General features: G+C 34.4%; 1 protein-coding gene across 2 annotated transcripts in view; it reads left to right on the top strand.

Annotated features, from left to right (window-relative positions):
• HCN1 (hyperpolarization activated cyclic nucleotide gated potassium channel 1) overlaps positions 1 to 20,387 on the top strand; it is a 394,861-nt gene that overhangs the window by 341,621 nt on the left and 32,853 nt on the right. For both annotated transcript variants that reach the window (XM_059417098.1, XM_059417097.1), the window contains one exon: positions 779 to 1,019. In XM_059417098.1, the coding sequence (XP_059273081.1) occupies positions 779 to 1,019 (241 nt within the window). The remainder of the gene's footprint in view (positions 1 to 778; positions 1,020 to 20,387) is intronic.

The following is a 20,387-nucleotide window of genomic DNA, read 5'->3' as shown; positions in this document are numbered from 1 at the left end:
AATCTTGACCACATCTACAGAATGAAATCAAATGTTTAAGTCTAATTCAGAATTGGCCAGGATCCAGGAATAAGAGAAACAAACAATTCAGGAAAAGAAAACTGTAGTCCCTCCAGTCTAAAGCCCAGGAGGTTTAAAAAGAGTGATTTTCTGGTCTAGCCCAGAAACAGATTGAATTTAAAATTATAGATTATAGTTAGATTTAGAGCCTTCTTTGTATAACCTTTCTTAAACACCCCATTGCCCTCACTTTGATATGAATAACATTAAGAAAAAAAAAACATTAAAATGCTTGTCTGGCAGCTGGACTTTTGTTTCAGAATTCTGGTCAGTAGGTGCAAATTAGATTGTTCAACACAATGGGGCACAAAAGCAGTAATATCATAGTTAACAGGAGGTAATGTGACTTCTTTTCTTCATAAAACAAGATAAAGTGGAGACGAGAACTCTTCCACATTTGAGTTCTAATTTTATATGAAGTTTGGTAAAGGGATTGGGAAGTTATAAAAGGTAAGACATATATATTTAATTCACATTTACTTAATGTTTAATGTATGCCTATACTGTGCTAGATGCTGGGAATACAAAGTTCCAACAAAAAAATAAAACACAATTTCTGGCTTTGAAGAGATATGCAGATTATTAGAATGTATGTGTCTTTGGTTCTGAACTTAAATTGCAGTATTGGGCTATGTGTAGATTTTAATGTAAACATGTATTCTTCTTCCTGCTATGATTAAGACCTCTCTTCGTATTTGTCTGCCCTTGCCATCTTTAGGAGATCGTCAACTTCAACTGTCGGAAACTAGTGGCTACCATGCCACTGTTTGCTAATGCAGATCCCAATTTCGTGACCGCCATGCTGAGCAAGTTGAGATTTGAGGTGTTTCAACCTGGAGATTATATCATACGAGAAGGAGCTGTGGGTAAAAAAATGTATTTCATTCAACATGGAGTTGCTGGTGTCATCACAAAATCCAGTAAAGAAATGAAGCTGACAGATGGCTCTTACTTTGGAGGTCAGTGAGAAAGAAAGTGGCACTGAGCTGAATGTTGCTTCGGTTATGTGTCTTTCTCAGAATTTTGGAGATGTCAGAATGTTGATTTGTGGGTTTGGGGCACAAAAGCAGTAATATCATAGGTTTTGACTAGGAACTTGTATTCGAATTCCGTAGAAGTATCTAAATGGCATGTTTTGACTAGGAACTTGTATTCGAATTCCGTAGAAGTATCTAAATGGCATGTTTTCACATTTCAGTGTCACACGCTCAGTGTGTATATATTTACTGTGTTGGTTGGAGTATCTTGTTACCTTCACAAACCGGAAGTGATGAACACTGGCTTAAACCAGAAGGAAAATATATTTTTGTCTCACACAGAAGTCCCAGGAGAGTCAGGTGGCTCTCCTCAAGACAGTTTTCAGGATCCCAGATTTCATTGATTTTGTCGCCATCCCCTAGAGTGATTTTCCCACTAGAAGGAACTGGTTCCTCTCCATCATGTTAGGTATGGCCCACAGGAAGGGAAGAAGGGGACAGAGGAAGTGACGAGTGAGCAACTTCTCTTTAAAGGTGTACCGAGAATTGTCCCTGTCAGTGCTTATTTACATCCAATTGGCTAGAATTGAGTTATGAGAGTACCTGTAGGTGTAAGGCAGGCTGAGGAATGTAGCCTCTAGTTGAGAGGTGTGAAAGTCAGGGTTCTCCTAAGAAACAGAACCAATAGGAGGACATACATACAAAAGGAGAGTTATTATGAGGAATTGGCTTATGCAAATATGGAGACTGACAAGTCTTGTGATTTGGCCATTGACAAGCTGGAGACCAGGTGGGTTTTGTACAGGGCAAATTTACAAAAATGTTCTCCATCTTTACCTCTATTTTATTTAGTTTTGCATTTTGTTACTATTTTATCATAGTTTACTGTATTTATTATGCATACCTTGATTACATTTTTAATAGTAACCCATCCAGCATATATTTTTGAATATAGTGTGAAGTAAGATTCTGTATTTTTCCCCAAAAGAGATCAAGTTTTCCACCATCACACATGGAAGATTTCATTCTTTCTGCAAAACATTAAAATATTTCTTTAGTAATAAGCCAATAGAATATAGAGTATGGTGACAATAATAGCTAATACTATATTACATATTTGAAAGTTGCTAAGAAAGTAGATCTTAAAAGCTCTCATCACAAGGAAAACATTTTTGTAACTATATTTGGTGACAGATGTTACCCTGATTATTGTCATCATCATTTCTCAATGTATATAGATATCAAAGTATTATGTTGTTGTCATGAGCACGGTAGGAAGGCACACACACGAGTTGTATCTTTCCACAATGCCAGCTTTATTCAATCGTAAAGCAAGGTTAACATAATTATAAAGCAGGTTCGGGATTCCGAACTCAGTGACATTTCACTCTTTGTTCAACTTTGCCTCTTACCACCACATAAAACAAAGCACAAGAAAAGTTACACAGCAAGAAAGATAGTACAGGGAGTAGGAAGTTAAGACACCAAAGATGAAATCAGTCTATGAGCACGCAGTTCAGTAAAGGCCTCCATCTGTGGGGTCAGCCCTCAGCGAGGGCTGCTTATTATGTCCAAGCAGTGCAGGACCTCTGTTCTGTTCAGAGATCAGTCCGGCAGAGCTTCAGCAGCGGCCGCCTTTTTGATGTGGCCAAACGTGAAAGGGTCAGTGTCTTGAAAGTCTGATAGTTTGCTGCGAAAATCTTTCTTTTTTAAAGGGATTTAATCTGTCAGGGGCCTTTGCAGAACTCTTCTTTTTCTGCTCTTCATCATTCTGAGGGTGCCGTCTACTGGCGCTTATTTCAGTATCTGGTCTTAGCTGCAACGCCTTTGGCTCTTGTGTCACTGCTTGACATTTCATGCTTGATGTGGGTGATTCCTGTTACTCTCTGTAGTTGCATACCTGAAACTAACATGTTGTGTCAGTTACATCTCACTTAAAAGAAGAGAATCCTGGGTTGGGGGAGATATATACATATATATTCCACTAGACTTTTTTTATATATCAGGAAGAAAACCATATAGTCTTACCTTTTCTAGTATACATGCAGATTCATAGAGGGACTTTAATCATCCCAATCAAAGATGCTTCCAGGTAGTATTGAGACAAAAAAGTAAAACAACTACAGGGAGGAGCCATTATGTTAATATATGGACTTTAGGGGCTCTTTTGCATAGAGGAAATAATGTTAGAACAAGCAGAAGGAGGAAACTATTTTTTCTTAGTTTCTTTTCTTAGTTTCTACCAATTCTGTTAAAACATTAGAAATTTAATGATTAATATTAGACCTCTGGTAGTACAGTATCAGGACTGGGCAAGCTTAATGTTAAAATGTTCTTCAACATCAAGAAACTGAAACGTTTTTTTTAGAAAAAGGTAAGAAGTCTGTCTTCAAATATCTATAGGCTTATCCTGTAAGAGGCAGTTCAAAGGAAGCTCTTTTCCTTCTCCTAAGTGAGGTATAGAATAATGGTCCTTATTAGTTTGTGTTTATCCTTCACAGACTTTATAATATATCTTCTCTTTAGAAGGCTTCTCAGTCAGAATCAATGTCTCCCACCTTTGTGTCTCCATAGTACTTCTCATAGATTTCCAGGGTCCTGGTCTCAGTCTGCCTCACACTGAAATTAATTGTGTAGTTGTCTGTCTTCCCTCGTATATTCCGTGCATGCATCCAAATCATCGGTGGGCTGTTTAAAACCAAAGATGCTCAGGCCCCACCCATCAAAGATTCTAAATCAGTAAGTCCAGACTGGAGACAAATTTTTATTTGTTCATTAGAGACTAGTCAGCCAGTATATTTGATTCCCTAAAAAACAATCAGTAATGATTAAAAAAGTATTCAAATCAAATTAGTAGTTGAGAAAAAGACAACAAATTTCATTTTGTTCAATAAAATAAATCTATGCTGAGTTTCAGAAGTATTCTTCAATAACAGCTAAGAAATGCTAGAAAAGGTTTTGAATTTTACTAAATGCTTTTTTGGAATCTATCAACATATTAACCTATTGTGGTTGAATAAAATATATCAACTCGGGGTACCTGGGTGGCTCAGTGGGTTAAAGCCTCTGCCTTCGGCTCAGGTCATGATCCCAGGGTCCTGGGATCGAGCCCCGCATCGGGCTCTCTGCTCAGCGGGGAGCCTGCTTCTTCCTCTCTCTCTGCCTGCCTCTGCCTACTTGTGATCTCTGTCTGTCAAGTAAAATAAATAAAATCTTTAAAAATATATATATATCAACTCAAGATAGGTAGCTTCCTTGACTTTCTCTCTCACCCCTGAAGGATACTTTGGAAGTTTCCGGCTTCCCCTTCTTCCCACTCTTTGTCATGATTCTGTGCTGCATAATTAGCCCCTTGGCCTTTTGTGCACATTGTTCTAGGAAAAATAGATTTGGAAAAGCTAAGACCCAAAATATCTACTTTAGAAAGCACAGAGCACTAATGTTCAAATAAAGAAAGAAGTAATTGAAAGCTGACAGGGTAAAAAAATAAAAGTGTATATGTACTGTGCAAGTGTGGGGAAAGGTGGTTTGGGAGGGAAAACATTTTTGAGGCAGTTATGGGTGTGTGATAAATATGTAGAAGAAACATCTGGAAAGTATTTTCTGGAAGTGTTAATTATGCATTAAGAGTGTATTTTTACATTTGATGTACATTTTTGTCAATTCAAAGCAATTTTTAATTACTATGTAGTTATATTTGCTAATATGACCAAGGTTTTATACAAACACTGGAACACTTATTTCCCTAGATTTATCTGGCTACACTATTAGTAAAGTCAGTTACAGTAATAAATATCCTTGTGTTGACTGGTAAGATCATTTCTGGGATAAAAACTATTTGTCCTGATGTATTATTGTTTTTAACACATTGTAGCCTGTCTATGGGTGAAATTGGACTGTTATTTATTGTTATGGTGGCTATTTTTGTGATCCCCTAGCTAATTTAGGATTATCAGGTTTTGTTTACCTCTTAGCAAGAATAAGAAAACTTTAAAAAAAATGTATTCTCTATTTTAAGGAAGTTTAAACAATCTAGGCATTATTGTTACCCGAAGTCTTCTTAGGTTTCACAAGTAAAGCACTGTGTCTGATTCTCTGTTTTCTTTGGTATTAAAATACTTCAGATTTTACTTCTTTATGAGTAATCATTCAGTTCATCTAATTCAATAGTTCATTATACTGAAAACTTAAAAAAATAAAGTCCGATGCCAGAGCCGAGATTATACCTTAGAGTTTCTGATGGAATTGAGTGGGGTTGAGATCCAAACATCAGCATGTAAAAACAAAATCCCCAGAAAATTCCAAAAAATTTTACATTTTATATATATATATATATTTCCCTTTTTATTTTCAATAAACCTTTTTAATTTTTAATTTCAGAACAACTTTAGATACAAAATGATTGCAAAGATTTTACAGAGAATTCCATATATCCCATACCCAGTTTTCTGTTATTAATATTTATCATTACTATGCTTTATTTTTCATAATTAATAAACCAATATTGATACAGTATTATTAATAAGTACTAAATAAAACACATACTTTATTCAAATTTTCCTAGTTTTTACCCAATATACTCTTTTCACCCAGCATACCATTTACTTCCACATCCTCTAGTTTACTCTTTTGAAAAAAAAAAAAAAAGACATTTATTTATTTTTAAAGAGGCAGTGGGTAGGGGTATAGGGCAGAGGGAGAGATCCTTCAGGCAGACTCCCCACTGAGTGTGGAGCCCTACATGATGTGGAACTTGATCCCGTGACTCATGAGATCATGACCTGAGCCAAAACCAAGAATCTGACGCCCAACCAACTGAGCCACCTGGGTGCCCCAGTTTGCTCTTGTTTTTTTTTAATATAAGATTTCTTAGGCTTTCCTTGTTTTTGATAAACTTCACAATTTTGAGGAGCATTAGTAAGGTATCTTAGAGCATATCTCTCAGTTGAGATTTGCCTGATGATCTCATGATTAGATTAGGGTAAGTTTTTTGGAGAGGTAGATCACAAACATAAAGTGCCATTATTTTTGCATCATATCCAAGGGTATTACTATCAATATGTCTTATCACTCTTAATGTTAATGCTAATCACCTGGATTGAGGTAGTGTTTGTCAGGCTTCTCCACTATAAAGCTACTTTATTTTCTCCTTATTCCATACTTTTCTGTTTGAAGGATAATCATTAGGCATAGCCCATGACTAAGGACTGGGGAATAGTAGAATAATATTCTACTTTCTTAAGGGCAGAGTATATGCATAAACTATTTGAAGTTATTCTAAATGGGAAATTTATTTACTCTTACATTTAATTATTCACTAAGCCCATTTTTATTTATCAATATGGACTGGTGAATATTTATTTATAATTTGATTTATAATGCAATACTACTTTATTTGTTTTTATTTTTTTAATTCCTATGTAGTTAATATATGGTGTTATATTAGTTCTGGGTGTACAATATAGTGATTCCACAATTCCATGTATTACTCAGTGCTCATCTAGATAGGTTAACTCTTAATCCCCTTCACCTATTTCACCCTTTCCCCTACCCAACTCTCTTCTGGTAATTATCTGTTTGTTTTCTATGGTTAAGAATGTTTTAGGTTCATCTCTTTCCACTTGCTTCTTTGTTTTGTTTTTTAAATTCCACATACGAGTGAAACCATATGGTATTTGTCTTTCTCTAACTGACATATTTTGCTTAGTGTTATACTCTCTAGCTCCATTCATTTGTTGCAAATGGCAATATTTCATTTTTTGTGGCTGAATAATATTCCATTCTGTATATACCACATCTTCTTTATCCATTCATCCAAATGATGGATACTTAGGCTGCTTCCATACTTTGGCAGTAAACATAGGGGAGCATATATCCTTTCAAATTAATATTTTTGTATTCTTTGGGTAAATAAATACTGGTGGTGCCCTTACTGGATTGTAGGGTAGTACCATATTTAATTTTTTTAGGAACCTCCATACTCTCTTCCACAATGCCTGCACCAGTTTGCCTGCCCACCAACAGTGCACAAGGGTCCAGTGCTACTTTATTAATTATGCTGCTCAAATCATTCAAACTTTGGCCATTTGGACCTCTTTCAGTTGACCCCTGTGCACCTTTGAAGCACTCCTGTTATTGTGGTTGGGGGGGGGGTATTTTTGTTTGTTGTGTTAAGATTTTTTTTTTCTAGCACTGTAAGGTGTTCCTGGAACATTTTGTGTATTTCCTGCCCAGTCTTAGATTTAGCCATTTCTCTAAGGATCCCTGGTTCTATTCATTGAAGAGTAGTTTTAGAAACTAAGATTTGGACACCAGGTGTACTGTTACTACTGGACTATCTTTACTTCTACACCCTCTCAGATGACAAGGCAAAGAGGTATATACTCATATACTAACCTGTGTGTATACATATGTCTATAAATATTTCTGTGTATCCATCTATTAAGCTAAACATGAGTTCATGCTGATATTTCCAACTCCAATCCATCACCATATGACTTATGACCTTCTCTTCTTGTTTATCTGTAATACTTCACTCAAGAGTTAGAAATCTGGTTTCCACTATATATTTACTTTTTGTTCAATTGCAATATTCATGTGCAGTGGTTTTGGAACTGTAAATCTGTATATCCATAGGAAATAACTTTATCAACTGGAGTATGAATCTTATGTAAGGTTCTTTTTGCCTCTCCACTCATTGCAAAGATGCTTGGGTCAGCATCACACTTCCTAATCTCCCTCAGTGAGGTGGTTTCAACATTTATAATACATTTATATTTTTTTGTTACATTCTGCATTCTATCCTGAGAACTTCTGACTTCCTAAATTATTTTTTTAATTTGCATAGTATTTGGTTCACTTTTTGTGCTGTAAAGTTTTATAAGTTTTAACAAATGCTTATTGACCGGTATTCACCATTATGATATCATACAGAATAGTTTCATCACCTCACAAACACTTTTTTGTGCTTCTTATTCAGGCCTCTTGTGTTCTGAAACTTATGGCAACCACTGATCTGTTTATTATCTCATAGTTTTTTCTTGTCCAAAATGTTATATAGTTGAAATCATACAATATATAGTATGGTTTTGTAGAAATTTCAAATTCCGATTGTTAAGTGCTATAACATTGGAAATTGAGTTTTATATATTAATCTTTTATTCAGTGATCTTCTATCCTCACTTAACAGGACTTTGGTCAGTTCTTTGGGATTTTCTTCATAGATAATCTTGTCATCTACGAATACAGACAATTGTGTTTCTTTATTTCCAATCCATGTACTTTTTATTACCTTTTCTTATTTATCTGGCAAGGATTTCTAGTACTATATTGAATTGGAGAACTTTTATGCCCTAACCTTAGTAGTCCTTGTAATGAATTTTTTCCCCTTGATTTTGGCTTAATGCATCTACTTTTTCACTATTAAGTATGATGCTATTTGAAAGGGTTTTTTCATAGGTATTTCTTATCAAATTTAGGAACTTCTACCATTACTGCTTCTGTGAGAGCACAAGCAGGAGGACTGGCAAAGGAAGAGGGACATTCAGGCTTCCTGCTGAGCAGGGAGCTCACTGAGGGGCTCAGTCCCAGGACCCTAGGATCTTGAACTGAGCTGAAGGCAGACAGTTAACTGACTGAGCCACCCAGGTACCCCAATATTTTTTTAAGTAATCTCTACACCCAGCATGGGGTTCAAACTTATAAGCCCTGGATCGAGAGTTGCATGCTCTAACAACTGAGCCTGCCAGGCTTCCCAGGAGTTGTTTTTTAAATAAATACATATATCATGAGTGTACATTGTATACTGTCAATTTTTTTCTCTGCCAGCTCTGTGATTATTGTATGGTTTTTCTTCTTTAGCCTGTTGATATGGAAGGTTTTCTTCTTTAGCCTGTTGATCTGAATCAAATTCAGATCAACTGAATTTGATTTTGAATGTTGAACCAGCCTTGCATACATGAAATAATTTTTAATGGATTCAATTTTCTAATATTTTGATCACAGTTTTTCTGTTTGTGTTCATAAGAGATATACCTTGGTACTTATTCTTTCCTGTAATGTAGTTCTTTTGTTTGTTTTGTTTTGGTTTGTTTGATTTGGTTTTGTATTAAAATAATTCTCACCTCATAGAATGAAATAGAAAATATTCTCTCTGCTTATTTTCTGGAAATGTTATAGAGAATTGATATTACTGCTTCCTTATATGTTTGGCAGTCTTCATGGATGAAAATTCATATTTTTCTGGTTATTAATTATTGATTCAATTTCTTTAATAGATAAAATGTTATTCAGTTTATCTATTTCTCATTGTGTGAGTTTTATTTGTACTTTCCAGGAATTTCTTCATTTCATCTAAATTTTCAATTTTAGGCATAAAATTGTTTGTAGCATTCCTTTATTATCCCTTTTTAATTACCCCAGGATCAGTAGTGATGATTACTTTCATTTATGATATTGATAATTTGTGCTATTTCTTTCTCCCTCTTTCTTCTAAGAATAAACATTTGAAAATCTTTTTAAAGAACTAAAGAACTCCATTGTTTTGTTTTCAATTTTATTGATTTCTACTCTAATTTTTATTATTTCCTTATTCTTTTAACTTTAGGCTTTATGTAATGCCCCATTTTATTCCTGATAATTCTTTTGTCCTGAAATCTGCTTTGTCTGAAATTAATACAGCCACTTTAACCTTCCTTTTTTTTTTAATTTTTTTTTTTATTGTGACAAAATACACAAACATAAAATCTTCCATCTTCACTATTTTTAAGTGTATGGTTTAGTGGTTTTAAACACAGTCAGTACTACCAATACCACCATCCATCTCCAAAAAATGTTCATCTTGTAAATCTGCAGCTCTCTATCTATTAAACAAGAAATCCCCATTTCCCCCTTCCTCCCAGCCCTTGGCAACCACCATTCTATTTTCTGTCTCTGCAGTTGGTTTGGCAATACTCTAAGTATCTCACTTAAGTAGAAACATGTAGCACTTATCTTTTTGTGTCTAGTTTATTTCACTTAGCATAATGTCTTCCAAGCTCATCCATGTTGTAGCATATGTAGCATATTCCTTCCTTTTAAGGCCGAATAACATTTTATTATATGTCTATATCCCATTTTACATATTCATTCATTCACTAACAACTGGGTTGCTTTCACATTTATAGTTATTGTAAATAATGCTGCTATGAACATAGATGTAGAACTAGCTCTTTGAGACCCCATTTTTAATTCCTTAAGTATATACTGGCAAGTAAAATTGCTGGATCATATGGTATTTCTTTTTTAATTTTTTGAGGAATCTTCATATTGTTTTCCATAGCAGCTGTACCATTTTGTATTCTCACCAACAGTGCACAAGTGTTCCAATTTCTCCACATTTTCAACTCTTGGGATTCTTTTTTGGTTTTTTTGCTGGTAACCTTCCTAATAGGTACGAGGAGGTATTTATTATTGCTTTAATCTGCATTTCCCTAATGATTAGTGATGTTGAGCATATTTTCATGTTTGTTAGTCATTTGTATATCTTCTTTGGAGAAATGTCTATTCAAATCATTTGCCTATTTTTGAATCAGGTTGTTTGGTGTTGATTTTTAAGGATTTTCTATATATTTTGGATATTAATATCTTATCAGATATATGATTTGCAAATATTTTATTTGTCTTTTTACTTTCTGATAGTGTATTTTGATGCACAAAATTTTTAAATTTTCATGAAGTCTAATTTATGTTTTTTTTTAAGTTACTTGTGCCTTTGGTGTCATATCTAAGAAATAATTGCCAAATCTAATATTGTGGAGGTTTCACATATGTTTTCTTCTAAGTTTCATGGTTTTAGGTCTTACAGGTCTTTGGTCCATTTTTAACTGAATGGTCCATTTTTAACTGAATGAAGACAATCTAAATTAATTTTTATGTACAGCGTTATGGCTCAACTTCATTCTTTGCACATGGATGTCAATTTTTCCCAGCACCATTTGTTGAAAACACTAGCCTTTATTTTTAAATGATCTTGGCACCCTTGTCAAAAATCACTGATCATATATGCAAGATTTTATTTCTGTACAACCATTTAATTTTGTAAAACTATTTTTTAGAGTAGTTTTAGGTTTACCACAAGCTGAAAGGGAAGTACAGAGATTTTCCAGAAGCTCCTTTCCCCCACTTATGCCAGCCTCCACCTTATTAACATCACTCACTAAAAGGGCACCAAGAGGGAACCTACATCATAATTACCCCAAGTCATGATTTACCTTAGGATTCGTTTTTATTATGGTATATTCGATGGGTTTAGACAAATATATAATGACATATATTCATCAGTATAATATCATACAGAGTATTATCACTGCCCTAAATATCTTCTATGCTTTCCCTATTTATCTCCCCTCTCTCTCTCTCTTTCTCTGAAACAATCACTGAACTTTGTATTACCTCCATGGTTTTGCCTTTTCAGGAATGACATGTGCTGTAGTATTACAATATGTAGCCTTTTTAGATTGTCTTCATTCAGTTAGTAATATGCATTTAAGGTTTGTCCACATCTTTTTAATTGCTCGACAGCTTGTTTCTTTTTGGTGCTGAATAATATTCCATTGACTGAAAGTATCACAGTTTATTTATCCATTCACCTACTGAAAGATATCTTGGTTGTTTCCAAGTTTTGGCAATTATGAATAAAGCTGCTATAAACATCCAGGTTTTTTGTGGACATGTTTTCAACTCCTTTGGGTAAATACCAAGGGGTATGATTACTAGATTATATGGTAAGGATATTTTTAGTTTTATAAGAATCTGCCAAACTGTCTTTCAAAGTGGCTATACTGTTTTGCATTCCCACCAGCAATGAATGAGAGTTATTGTGTTCCATATGCTCACCAGTATTTATTTTCTGTTGTCAGTGTTCTGGATTTTGGCCATTCTAATAGGTGTGTAGTCATGTTGTTTTAATTTGCATTTTCCTGATGATGTATGATGTGGAACATCTTTTCATATGTTTGTCACCTGTGTCTATTCTTTATTGAGGTGTCTTTTAAGGTTTTTAGTCCATTTTTAATTGAGTTGTTTGCTTTCCTATTGTTGAGTTTTAAGACTTACTTGTATCTTCTAGATAAAAGTTATTTATCAAATGTGTATTTTGCAAGTATTTTCTTCCAGTCTGTGGCTGTCTACTCCATCTTTTGACGTTTTCTTTTGCAGAGCAAAAGTTTTAAATTTTAATGAAGTCTCCTTTCTCAACTATTTCTTTCCTAAGTTGTGTCTTTGGTGTTGTATCTAAGAAAGGCATCAGCATGCCCAAGGTCATCTAGATTTTTCCTATGTAATCTTCTAGGAGTTTGTAGTCTATGTTTTATATTTAGGTCTATGAAATATCTTGAGTTAATTTTTGTGGAGGACTAAAGGCTGTGCCTAGATCAATTTTCTTTGCATGTGCATGTCCGGTTGTTCCAGCACCATTTGTCCAAGAGACTTTTTTTCTCCATTGTATTGTCCTTACTCCTTTATCAAAGATCGTATGACTACATCTGTAAAGGTCTGTCTCTGGGCTCCCTGTTTTATATCACTGGCCTATCTGTCTATTCTCACATCAACACCACACTGCCTTGATTACTGCAGCTTTATAGTAAGTCTTGAAGTCGGGTAGCATCAGTCCTCCAGCTGCCTCTTGTGGGTCTCTTTTATTGCCTCTTGTGGGTCTTTTTTCTCTCCATGTAAACTTAGAATCAGTTTGTAAATATCCATAAAATAACTTGCTACGATTTTTATTAAGATTGACTTGGCTCTATAGATCAAATGGGGAAGAACTGACATCTTGACAGATTAAGTTTTATCTTCTGTCCATGTACACAGAATCTCTCCATTTATTTTGGTTTTATTTTATTTTAGCAAGAGGGAGTAAGAACTTCTAAGGATGTCAAAACTAAAACTGAAAGCCCTTTCTCATATTTGTTTAATCTTCTCTTACTCTATAATATATGTCATTTTTAACACTTTTATTTTCTCACTTTTATTTTCTGAATCATTTGCATTAATGTTTGTTATTTTCATGGTGTTTTCAAAGAAAGAGCTTTTTTTCTTTCACTGGAAAGAAAAATTTCTGGAATTTGTTTTTCTTTAGGAAATCTTTCATTATCTTTAGATTTTAATTTTTTGCTTTCTTTTTTAGTTTCTTGAGGGAAAAAAATAGTATATATACTTATTTTCAACCATTCTTCATTGTGATGACTGCAGTTTGAGTACATTTGCTTTTTTCATTGTGATGACTGAAATTTGAGTACATTTGCAATCTGACTACATTGCTTTGGTCAAATTGCATTACACTTTTTAGATAGTGATTTATTATTGCTCTTTCTTTTTTTAATATTTTTTAAAGTTTATTTATTATTTTTTAATTAATATCTACACCAAACATGAGGCTTGAACTCATGATCCCAAGAACAAGAGTCATATGCTCTTCCAACTGAGCCAGCCAGGTGCCCTATTGCTGCTTATTTCTAAATGGATTCCACTTTCAGTCTGAAGTTATTGCATGAGTTGCTTTTTATTTATATTGTTTTTAAAATGTTTAAATGAAGACATTCGGAGATGGAATAGTGGAGTGAAAACAAACACATATTTGAATAGGAGAATTACAGAATATCAAATATGTTAAACAATAAATTGTATTGATAATAAGTGATGCATAAGGAAGATGATATGATTAAAGGAAATTTATTTTTAAAAGGAGTGAAATGTTCTACAGTTACTAGACAGTTAAAATTAAAATGCAATGCTAAGGGTACCTGGGTATCTCAGTTGGTTAAGCATCTGACTCTTGATTTCAGCTCAGGTCATGATCTCAGGATCATGACATCAAGTCCCACATTGAACTCTGCCCTAGGTATGAAACCTGCTTGAGGTTCTCACTCTATCTCTCTTTTTCTCTCTCACTCAAAAAAAAAAAAAAAAGAGCAATTCTATACAGAATATTTTCTCCATTCTATTAATTTTTTAAGACATAAATGATAAGTTCTAAAATAAACCAATGAAGTCATCCCGCCATTTAACAAATATTTAATAGTTTAATAAATAATTTTAACAAGTAGTTTAACGAATATTATGTAAACAAATATTTCTTTATAGTTCATTCCTATAAAAGTCAAATATGTAGTTATTCAACCCAACTCACTTCAATAAGAAATTCTATAAAATTCTGTAAAATAATATTTTGTTTGGATTCCATGCTTATAGCCTCATACATATTTTACCTTGGGGACCTAAAGTGGCGATTAGTGGACCTCAGGGTACTGAAAGCACAATCTTTTAGTAGATAGTTTATGAGGAAAAATTGGTTTACATTACTTTCTATTCTTTTACACATACAGTTGATATTCGTTCAAGATAAACACCAAAAAAGATAATGAAAAGTAATCAAAACCAAATAATAACAAATTATGCTTACTTAGTGTGTTAGGGTTTATAATTTTTACCTCTTTAAGTATCCGATATAAAATTTTAAAATGAACAGGAAAGACTCTTGTTTTATACTGATTTTACATTTGCATGGCCAATGGTGGCAACTTCGTAGTACAATTAAACAGAAGAACAGAGATCAGCTGAGGAACGTTCTTTCCATTCTTCTCAAATGTCTGAATTAAATGAACATAATCAGCACACTGAACATTCCAACTGAATGGTAAGAAAAATTGTGAGATATAGAGACTTATTCAAAGAAAGATCAAATTTCAAGTTTTGTATTCTTTGCCTGACTTATTTCTACAATAATACAGACTATATTTCTAGATCAAATTAGTTTTGTTTTGTTTTACTTTAACTCAGAGAAGTCTTGTTTTTTTTTTCCCCTGAGTGTGTGTGCATGCATGTGTGCGTGTGCGTGTGCGTGTGTGTGTGTGTGTGTGTGCGTGTGTCACAGTTGGGGAAAGAGTGTTAAGTTAGCACATATACCATCTCATCCAGTGTTCTCAACAACAGAGGTCCCCAGTATTGTTCGGGGAGAGACAGTGCAAGAGAATGAAGGTAGAGTAAGTGCCTAGCACATTCGTAGTCCCTAGGGATACAGTGGTGAAAAAAAATAGACAAAATTCCCCACAGTCATGTAGCTTGTATTTTATGGGGTACTTAAATTTTAGAAGTAAAAATTTAATAAAGAAAACTAAGTTACTGAAATATTAAACTACATTGCCACATGGTGATAAATGCTTCTAGGAATATTAAAGCTAGAAGGAAGCAGAAAGAATACCTTCCTGCCTGTACAGCCAGCTAGGGAGTAGGTCCAGGCATGTAGGATCAATTACGTGGGACTCCCAGGCTTCTCACTGAGAGTGATGGTGAGTGAGGACAAAGCACCTGTGAGACCAGTCCTCATGGATCTGACCATGTGGATGGTGAGGCAGTGAGTTTGGGGTATTAAAGGAGTGAGGCTCTTATTAGTAAGAGGAGTTTCTGGACTCCTCTTTACTCTCAGCCTAGCCAAAGCCAATCCTGGAAAAGTGACAAAGCCAGGTTTCAAACTCAGCCATGAATCTGAACTTAGAGCCTGCATTTTTTCTACTGTGCCTCACTGCCTCGTAAGAGAAGGCACAACGGTCGTCCTCTAAGGTATAAACATTAAGCATCAGCTAAGCCTTAGCTTCTCTTTAAAGGCATCCATGACCCCTTTATACATGCATTTGTTAAAGACCATTGAAATCTGTTCATGTGTTCAACTGACCCTCCTGTTAAAGTAATCATATTATCCACTGAGTAAGGTAAAATGTCATTAATATGCCTCATTAAAATTTCAAATAATGTATCTTTTATTCAATAGCTTATGAGTTTAAAGAAAAGTGTCTGTTTTTCAAATATAATATGTTTCATTATTGCTGCTATCTTTATGTACTCACCTCTTGTCATTCCGTACCAAAGTATTGTTGTTGATTCAGTTTCCTAACTTTCTTTCTTTCAAAATAGCTGTCTCATAAGTTCTTGTGGTTAGTCATATGAAACAAACTTACCAGAAGGAAAATAATTCCCAGATTGTTGCCATTATCAATAATTTGGTATTAAGTGCTGCTTAATAATGTCTAGTATTTTGCCAGCCTTAAGGAGACTGCCAGGAACTTCATATAGCTCGTGTTTATGTTTAGAATTTTTGTGCCCAAAATGCATTTGGCCAGATAGCGATCATCTGGCATTTTTATATTTAGAGCCACAGATTTGAAAAACCACAGGCAATCCCTGTCATGGTGACTGATCATGAAGAGGACTGGCGCCTCTGTCAGTCCATAGTTTACAGTCGATTCCACCTCTAGTACCTTGTACACTTCTAAAAGCTGATAAAGATTTTCTAGAAAGTGTAAAGAATCTGTTGATAGTAAAGGCAAAACTTGATTGGCTCAATTCTTCCATTATATTTATAAGAAGACCACAGCAGAGGAAAATGATAAATATTCTTTTCGATTTTTTTGCTTTATTGTTGCTTCCTCATGTGTTCTCTCCTTCAGCGAGCCTTATGAAATAAATAATTATTTTAATAGTGATAAGACAGAGATGACAGATATTTTTTACAGGTTTTATCCACCTGGGAGTCTATACCAGATAATGTACAACCACAGCTTTGCTAAGTCATCAGGTGAGAGAGATGCTACTGCCCATCTGTGCCTCACTTCACAGTTCATGATTCTATCAAATCATGTAGAAATGCACCCAAAACGTAATAAAGAATTAAATCAAGTGTCTGAGAGACTTAATGAACATCAGGACAAATATTAAGAAGACATTTTATTTTGGGGTGCCCAGGTGGCTCAGTTGGTTAAGCGTCCAACTCTTGGTTCCTACTTAGGTCGTGATCTACGTGTCGTGGGATGGTGCCCCCTATTGGGCTCCATGCTTGTCACAGAGTCTACTAAAATTCTCTCTCCCCCTCTTCCTCTGCCCCTCCCCGAGCTCTCTTTCTCTGAAATGAATGCATAAATCTTTAAAAAAAAAAAAAAAAGACATTTCATTTTGACGTCATAATTTCTTTTTTCCCTTTACTGAAGTAGAAACAGAAAGGTCCTTGTTACAATTCTACGTCCTCCTGTATTCCTGTGGTTGTTCACAAGGACCATCTTTGGAGCTTTATAATTAGGCCACATCAGGCCACACCTTGAACCTACTAAAATAAAAACTTTATAAGGCAAATTTACTTTCTAATCTTTACCTGTAATTCTAATTCATGCACTGAATTTAAAAAATGTATCTCTACATGGTTCTTAAATTTTGATATCTATTAAATGCTGGGGAACATGATTTCAGTAAAAATATGGGTGTTTTTTTTTTTTAATATGAGGTTTTATTGCGAGCTGAAATAAATCTAGTGGGTTACAATTCATTTTAGAGCATAAAATTGTTTCAAATATTTTAAAAATACTTTTTTCTTTTGAAAACATACATTGCTTAATTTTGATTACCAGTAGTCTTTGGAATGCACATTTTATTTGTGTTACTCAGATGATAAGTTTTGTAATGATAAACTTTGTATGCTAGTCAAGGAATTGCTGGTAATAAAGAACAGATGGAAGGGTGCCCCCGCCCCCGCCCTGTCCCCAGTTTTGTATGCGTATCTCAGAGAGTAGAAAGAAGCAGGGCTTTCTGTCAAGCATAGCTGGGGAAAAAACTAGTTAAGCAAGACGTACATCACCGATCAGGATAGTCTAAGAGAAAACAATCTCCCAGACTAATGTTTTCTTTAAGTCTTCTCCTTAGAGTGAATCTGTATTCATGACTGAATAGGAAACATTGTGCAATCTTTTGAAGCCCCGAATTTCCTATTCCATTCCTGTTTCCCAGGATTCCCAAAGCGGGGGCTTCGGCACCACGCACTTCCTGTTTTCCCTCATTCTGGAGCAGTCCTTCTTTCCACGAGGTCATCTGAGTTGTGACCTCTGCCCTCTGTATGAAGAAGATTCAGATCCAGATCCTTTAACATAACCTCCAAAACTCTGTGCAGTCTGGCCCTATCTTCCTAATCTCAACTCCTATCTTTCCCTCCAGGTACCCTCAATGTGACCCCCAAGACTGCTAGTCCTTAAGCAACCAAAGGCTGCCTTTGCAAAGATGGTCCCTTTGGTTAAAAATTCCCTCTCCAGTCTTCAGTCTAATACATTGCTTCTTGTATTTTTGAAGACACCACTCAAATATTTTTTTCATCTCCCTTGGTAGATGATTTTTTTTCTTTGCTTTCATAGCACTTTTTTAACCTATTATTGAACTGCTTTCATCATTATTTTATATGTCAGTATTTCATATTAAATTATGAATTTTATGAGCTTAGACATTATGGTTTCATCTGATTTCAACGTGAGGTACCAAAGCACAGTAATTGAACTATAACACATTCAATAAGAACTCATACAATGAATGGATGAATAGATACGTGGATGGGTGGCTAGATGAATGTATTTTCCCTCATCTCTACTCTTTATTTCCATTACTTCTGCTACTTTCTTTTCAGCCCAAAAATAAGAAAGCACTTAAGCATCAATATAAACAGACTCTAGTGACTTTCCCAAATAAGGCTCCAATTGGCAAATCTCCCACCAACTTATATGTGTGTTCAACGTATAAATTTTGCACTATCACAATCCCAGTATTATAGGGTTAAAAGAATATCATTACTTATTTTTGAAATGTACTCACTTTATGATGGTATTTCGTGTATAAAATACATTTGCATGGAGGATGATTTATGTAGAATAGTGTGATAATGTTACCATAGCTTTCTCATTTCCTCACATATTGGCTTAGAAATAGAAATAAAATATTGGAAAAAAAATCAATATAAATAATGATAAATTGTAAACTCAATGAAAGAGAAGACATTATTTATATCTGAAATATGTGTTACTATTTCAATTACTATCTATCTAATTTTAAATTAATCTTACTGTATTAGGGATCAGATAATATGGTTTTAGAATCTAAAGCAACAGAATCGAGAGCAGTGTTGTTGAGCAGAACTTTCGGAGGTGAAGGAAATTTTCTGTACTCAATACTATTCAGTAAGATAGCTGCTAGCTATATGCAGCCATTGAGCATCTGATGTATCTGATGTGACTGTGACTGAGAGATTAATTTTATTCTATTGTAATTAATTTAGATTAAATTTGAATTGCTACATGTGGCTAGTGTTGGATAAAACAGTTTTAGATTGCTGTAAGAATGGGGTGAAAGGGATTTACAAGGTAGTTGTATCTAAGATGATATAAAGGGGTGTTATTTCTCCTCTTAACTCTAGTCTTCTTGGAAATATTCTAATTTTTCAAAAAGTTTTTATTTCATGCTAAGCCCAAATATCCCTAAGTTCATTTAATTCATAAAAGAGGCAAATGATAATTGCTTTCCTTCCTTTCTTTCCCTCATTCCTTTCATTTTTCCTTCAACACTTATATATTAAATCTTCAGTGTTCCAGGCAGGATTACAGAATTACAAGTTTTTGTCAAATAGTAGCAAATAAAATAAAACCTTAGTATTCATGGATATTATAGAAACCCAATAGGCAAAAAAATGAATTAATGCATGAAAAATTTCAAGTAGTAGTAGATGCCATGAAAAAAAAGGAAGAAAGCAGAGTGACAAAAGAGCAGTTGAGCATAGGCCTTGGCAAAAAGAGATAGCTACCCATATAAAAGTGTCTGAAGTGGGAACATAGGTGGTGAGTTCCAAAAACAAAGGAATGCCAGTATTGCTAGAACAAAGAGAGAGATTGAAAGACTTACAGGAGCTGAGCTCAAAGTGATGTCCAGAAAATAGAACTGATGGACATATGTAAACCATGATGTGTTTATAAGTTGGTCATCTTAGAGATAGATCAAGAACTCTGACTTAGCTTATGTGGAAAGGGGGTGAACAGTTGGCAGGGAGTAAATTTAATGAACTGGATGTCCTTATGAGATAGAATAATTGTCGAAGGTAAAGCAATAGAATAAATTGAATTGGAAGTACAGAAAGTGGTGATCTGAATGGAGATTTGGGAGTTGGTTAGGTTATTGGTGATAATGAGTTCTAGATTGTGGCTATTGAAATAATGGCTAAATAGGAATTTTAAATGAAAGATTCTTAATAACAAATTAATCAAAGAATACTGAGGCCAATGTATTGGACAGAGCATTTCCAAGCATTCTGATGGACACAATGATGACATGCTTAAATATTATGATAGGAATTGTCTATATTTCAATGAAGACATACTTAAACTAAATTATGGTTATCCTTATATATTTTTAAAATATATTATTTATACTCTTATTTTCTCTCAATCTCTAGTGTTCCTTTGTGATGTATTTGTAGCATTTATATAAAAGAGGCATAGGGACTACAGGACTAAGAGATTC

This window comes from Mustela nigripes, chromosome 12, assembly GCF_022355385.1.
Source record: "Mustela nigripes isolate SB6536 chromosome 12, MUSNIG.SB6536, whole genome shotgun sequence".
Classification (NCBI taxonomy): domain Eukaryota; kingdom Metazoa; phylum Chordata; class Mammalia; order Carnivora; family Mustelidae; genus Mustela; species Mustela nigripes.
The sequence above is the reverse complement of the archived record's forward strand: the minus strand, read 5'-3'. Positions and strand labels throughout refer to the sequence as shown.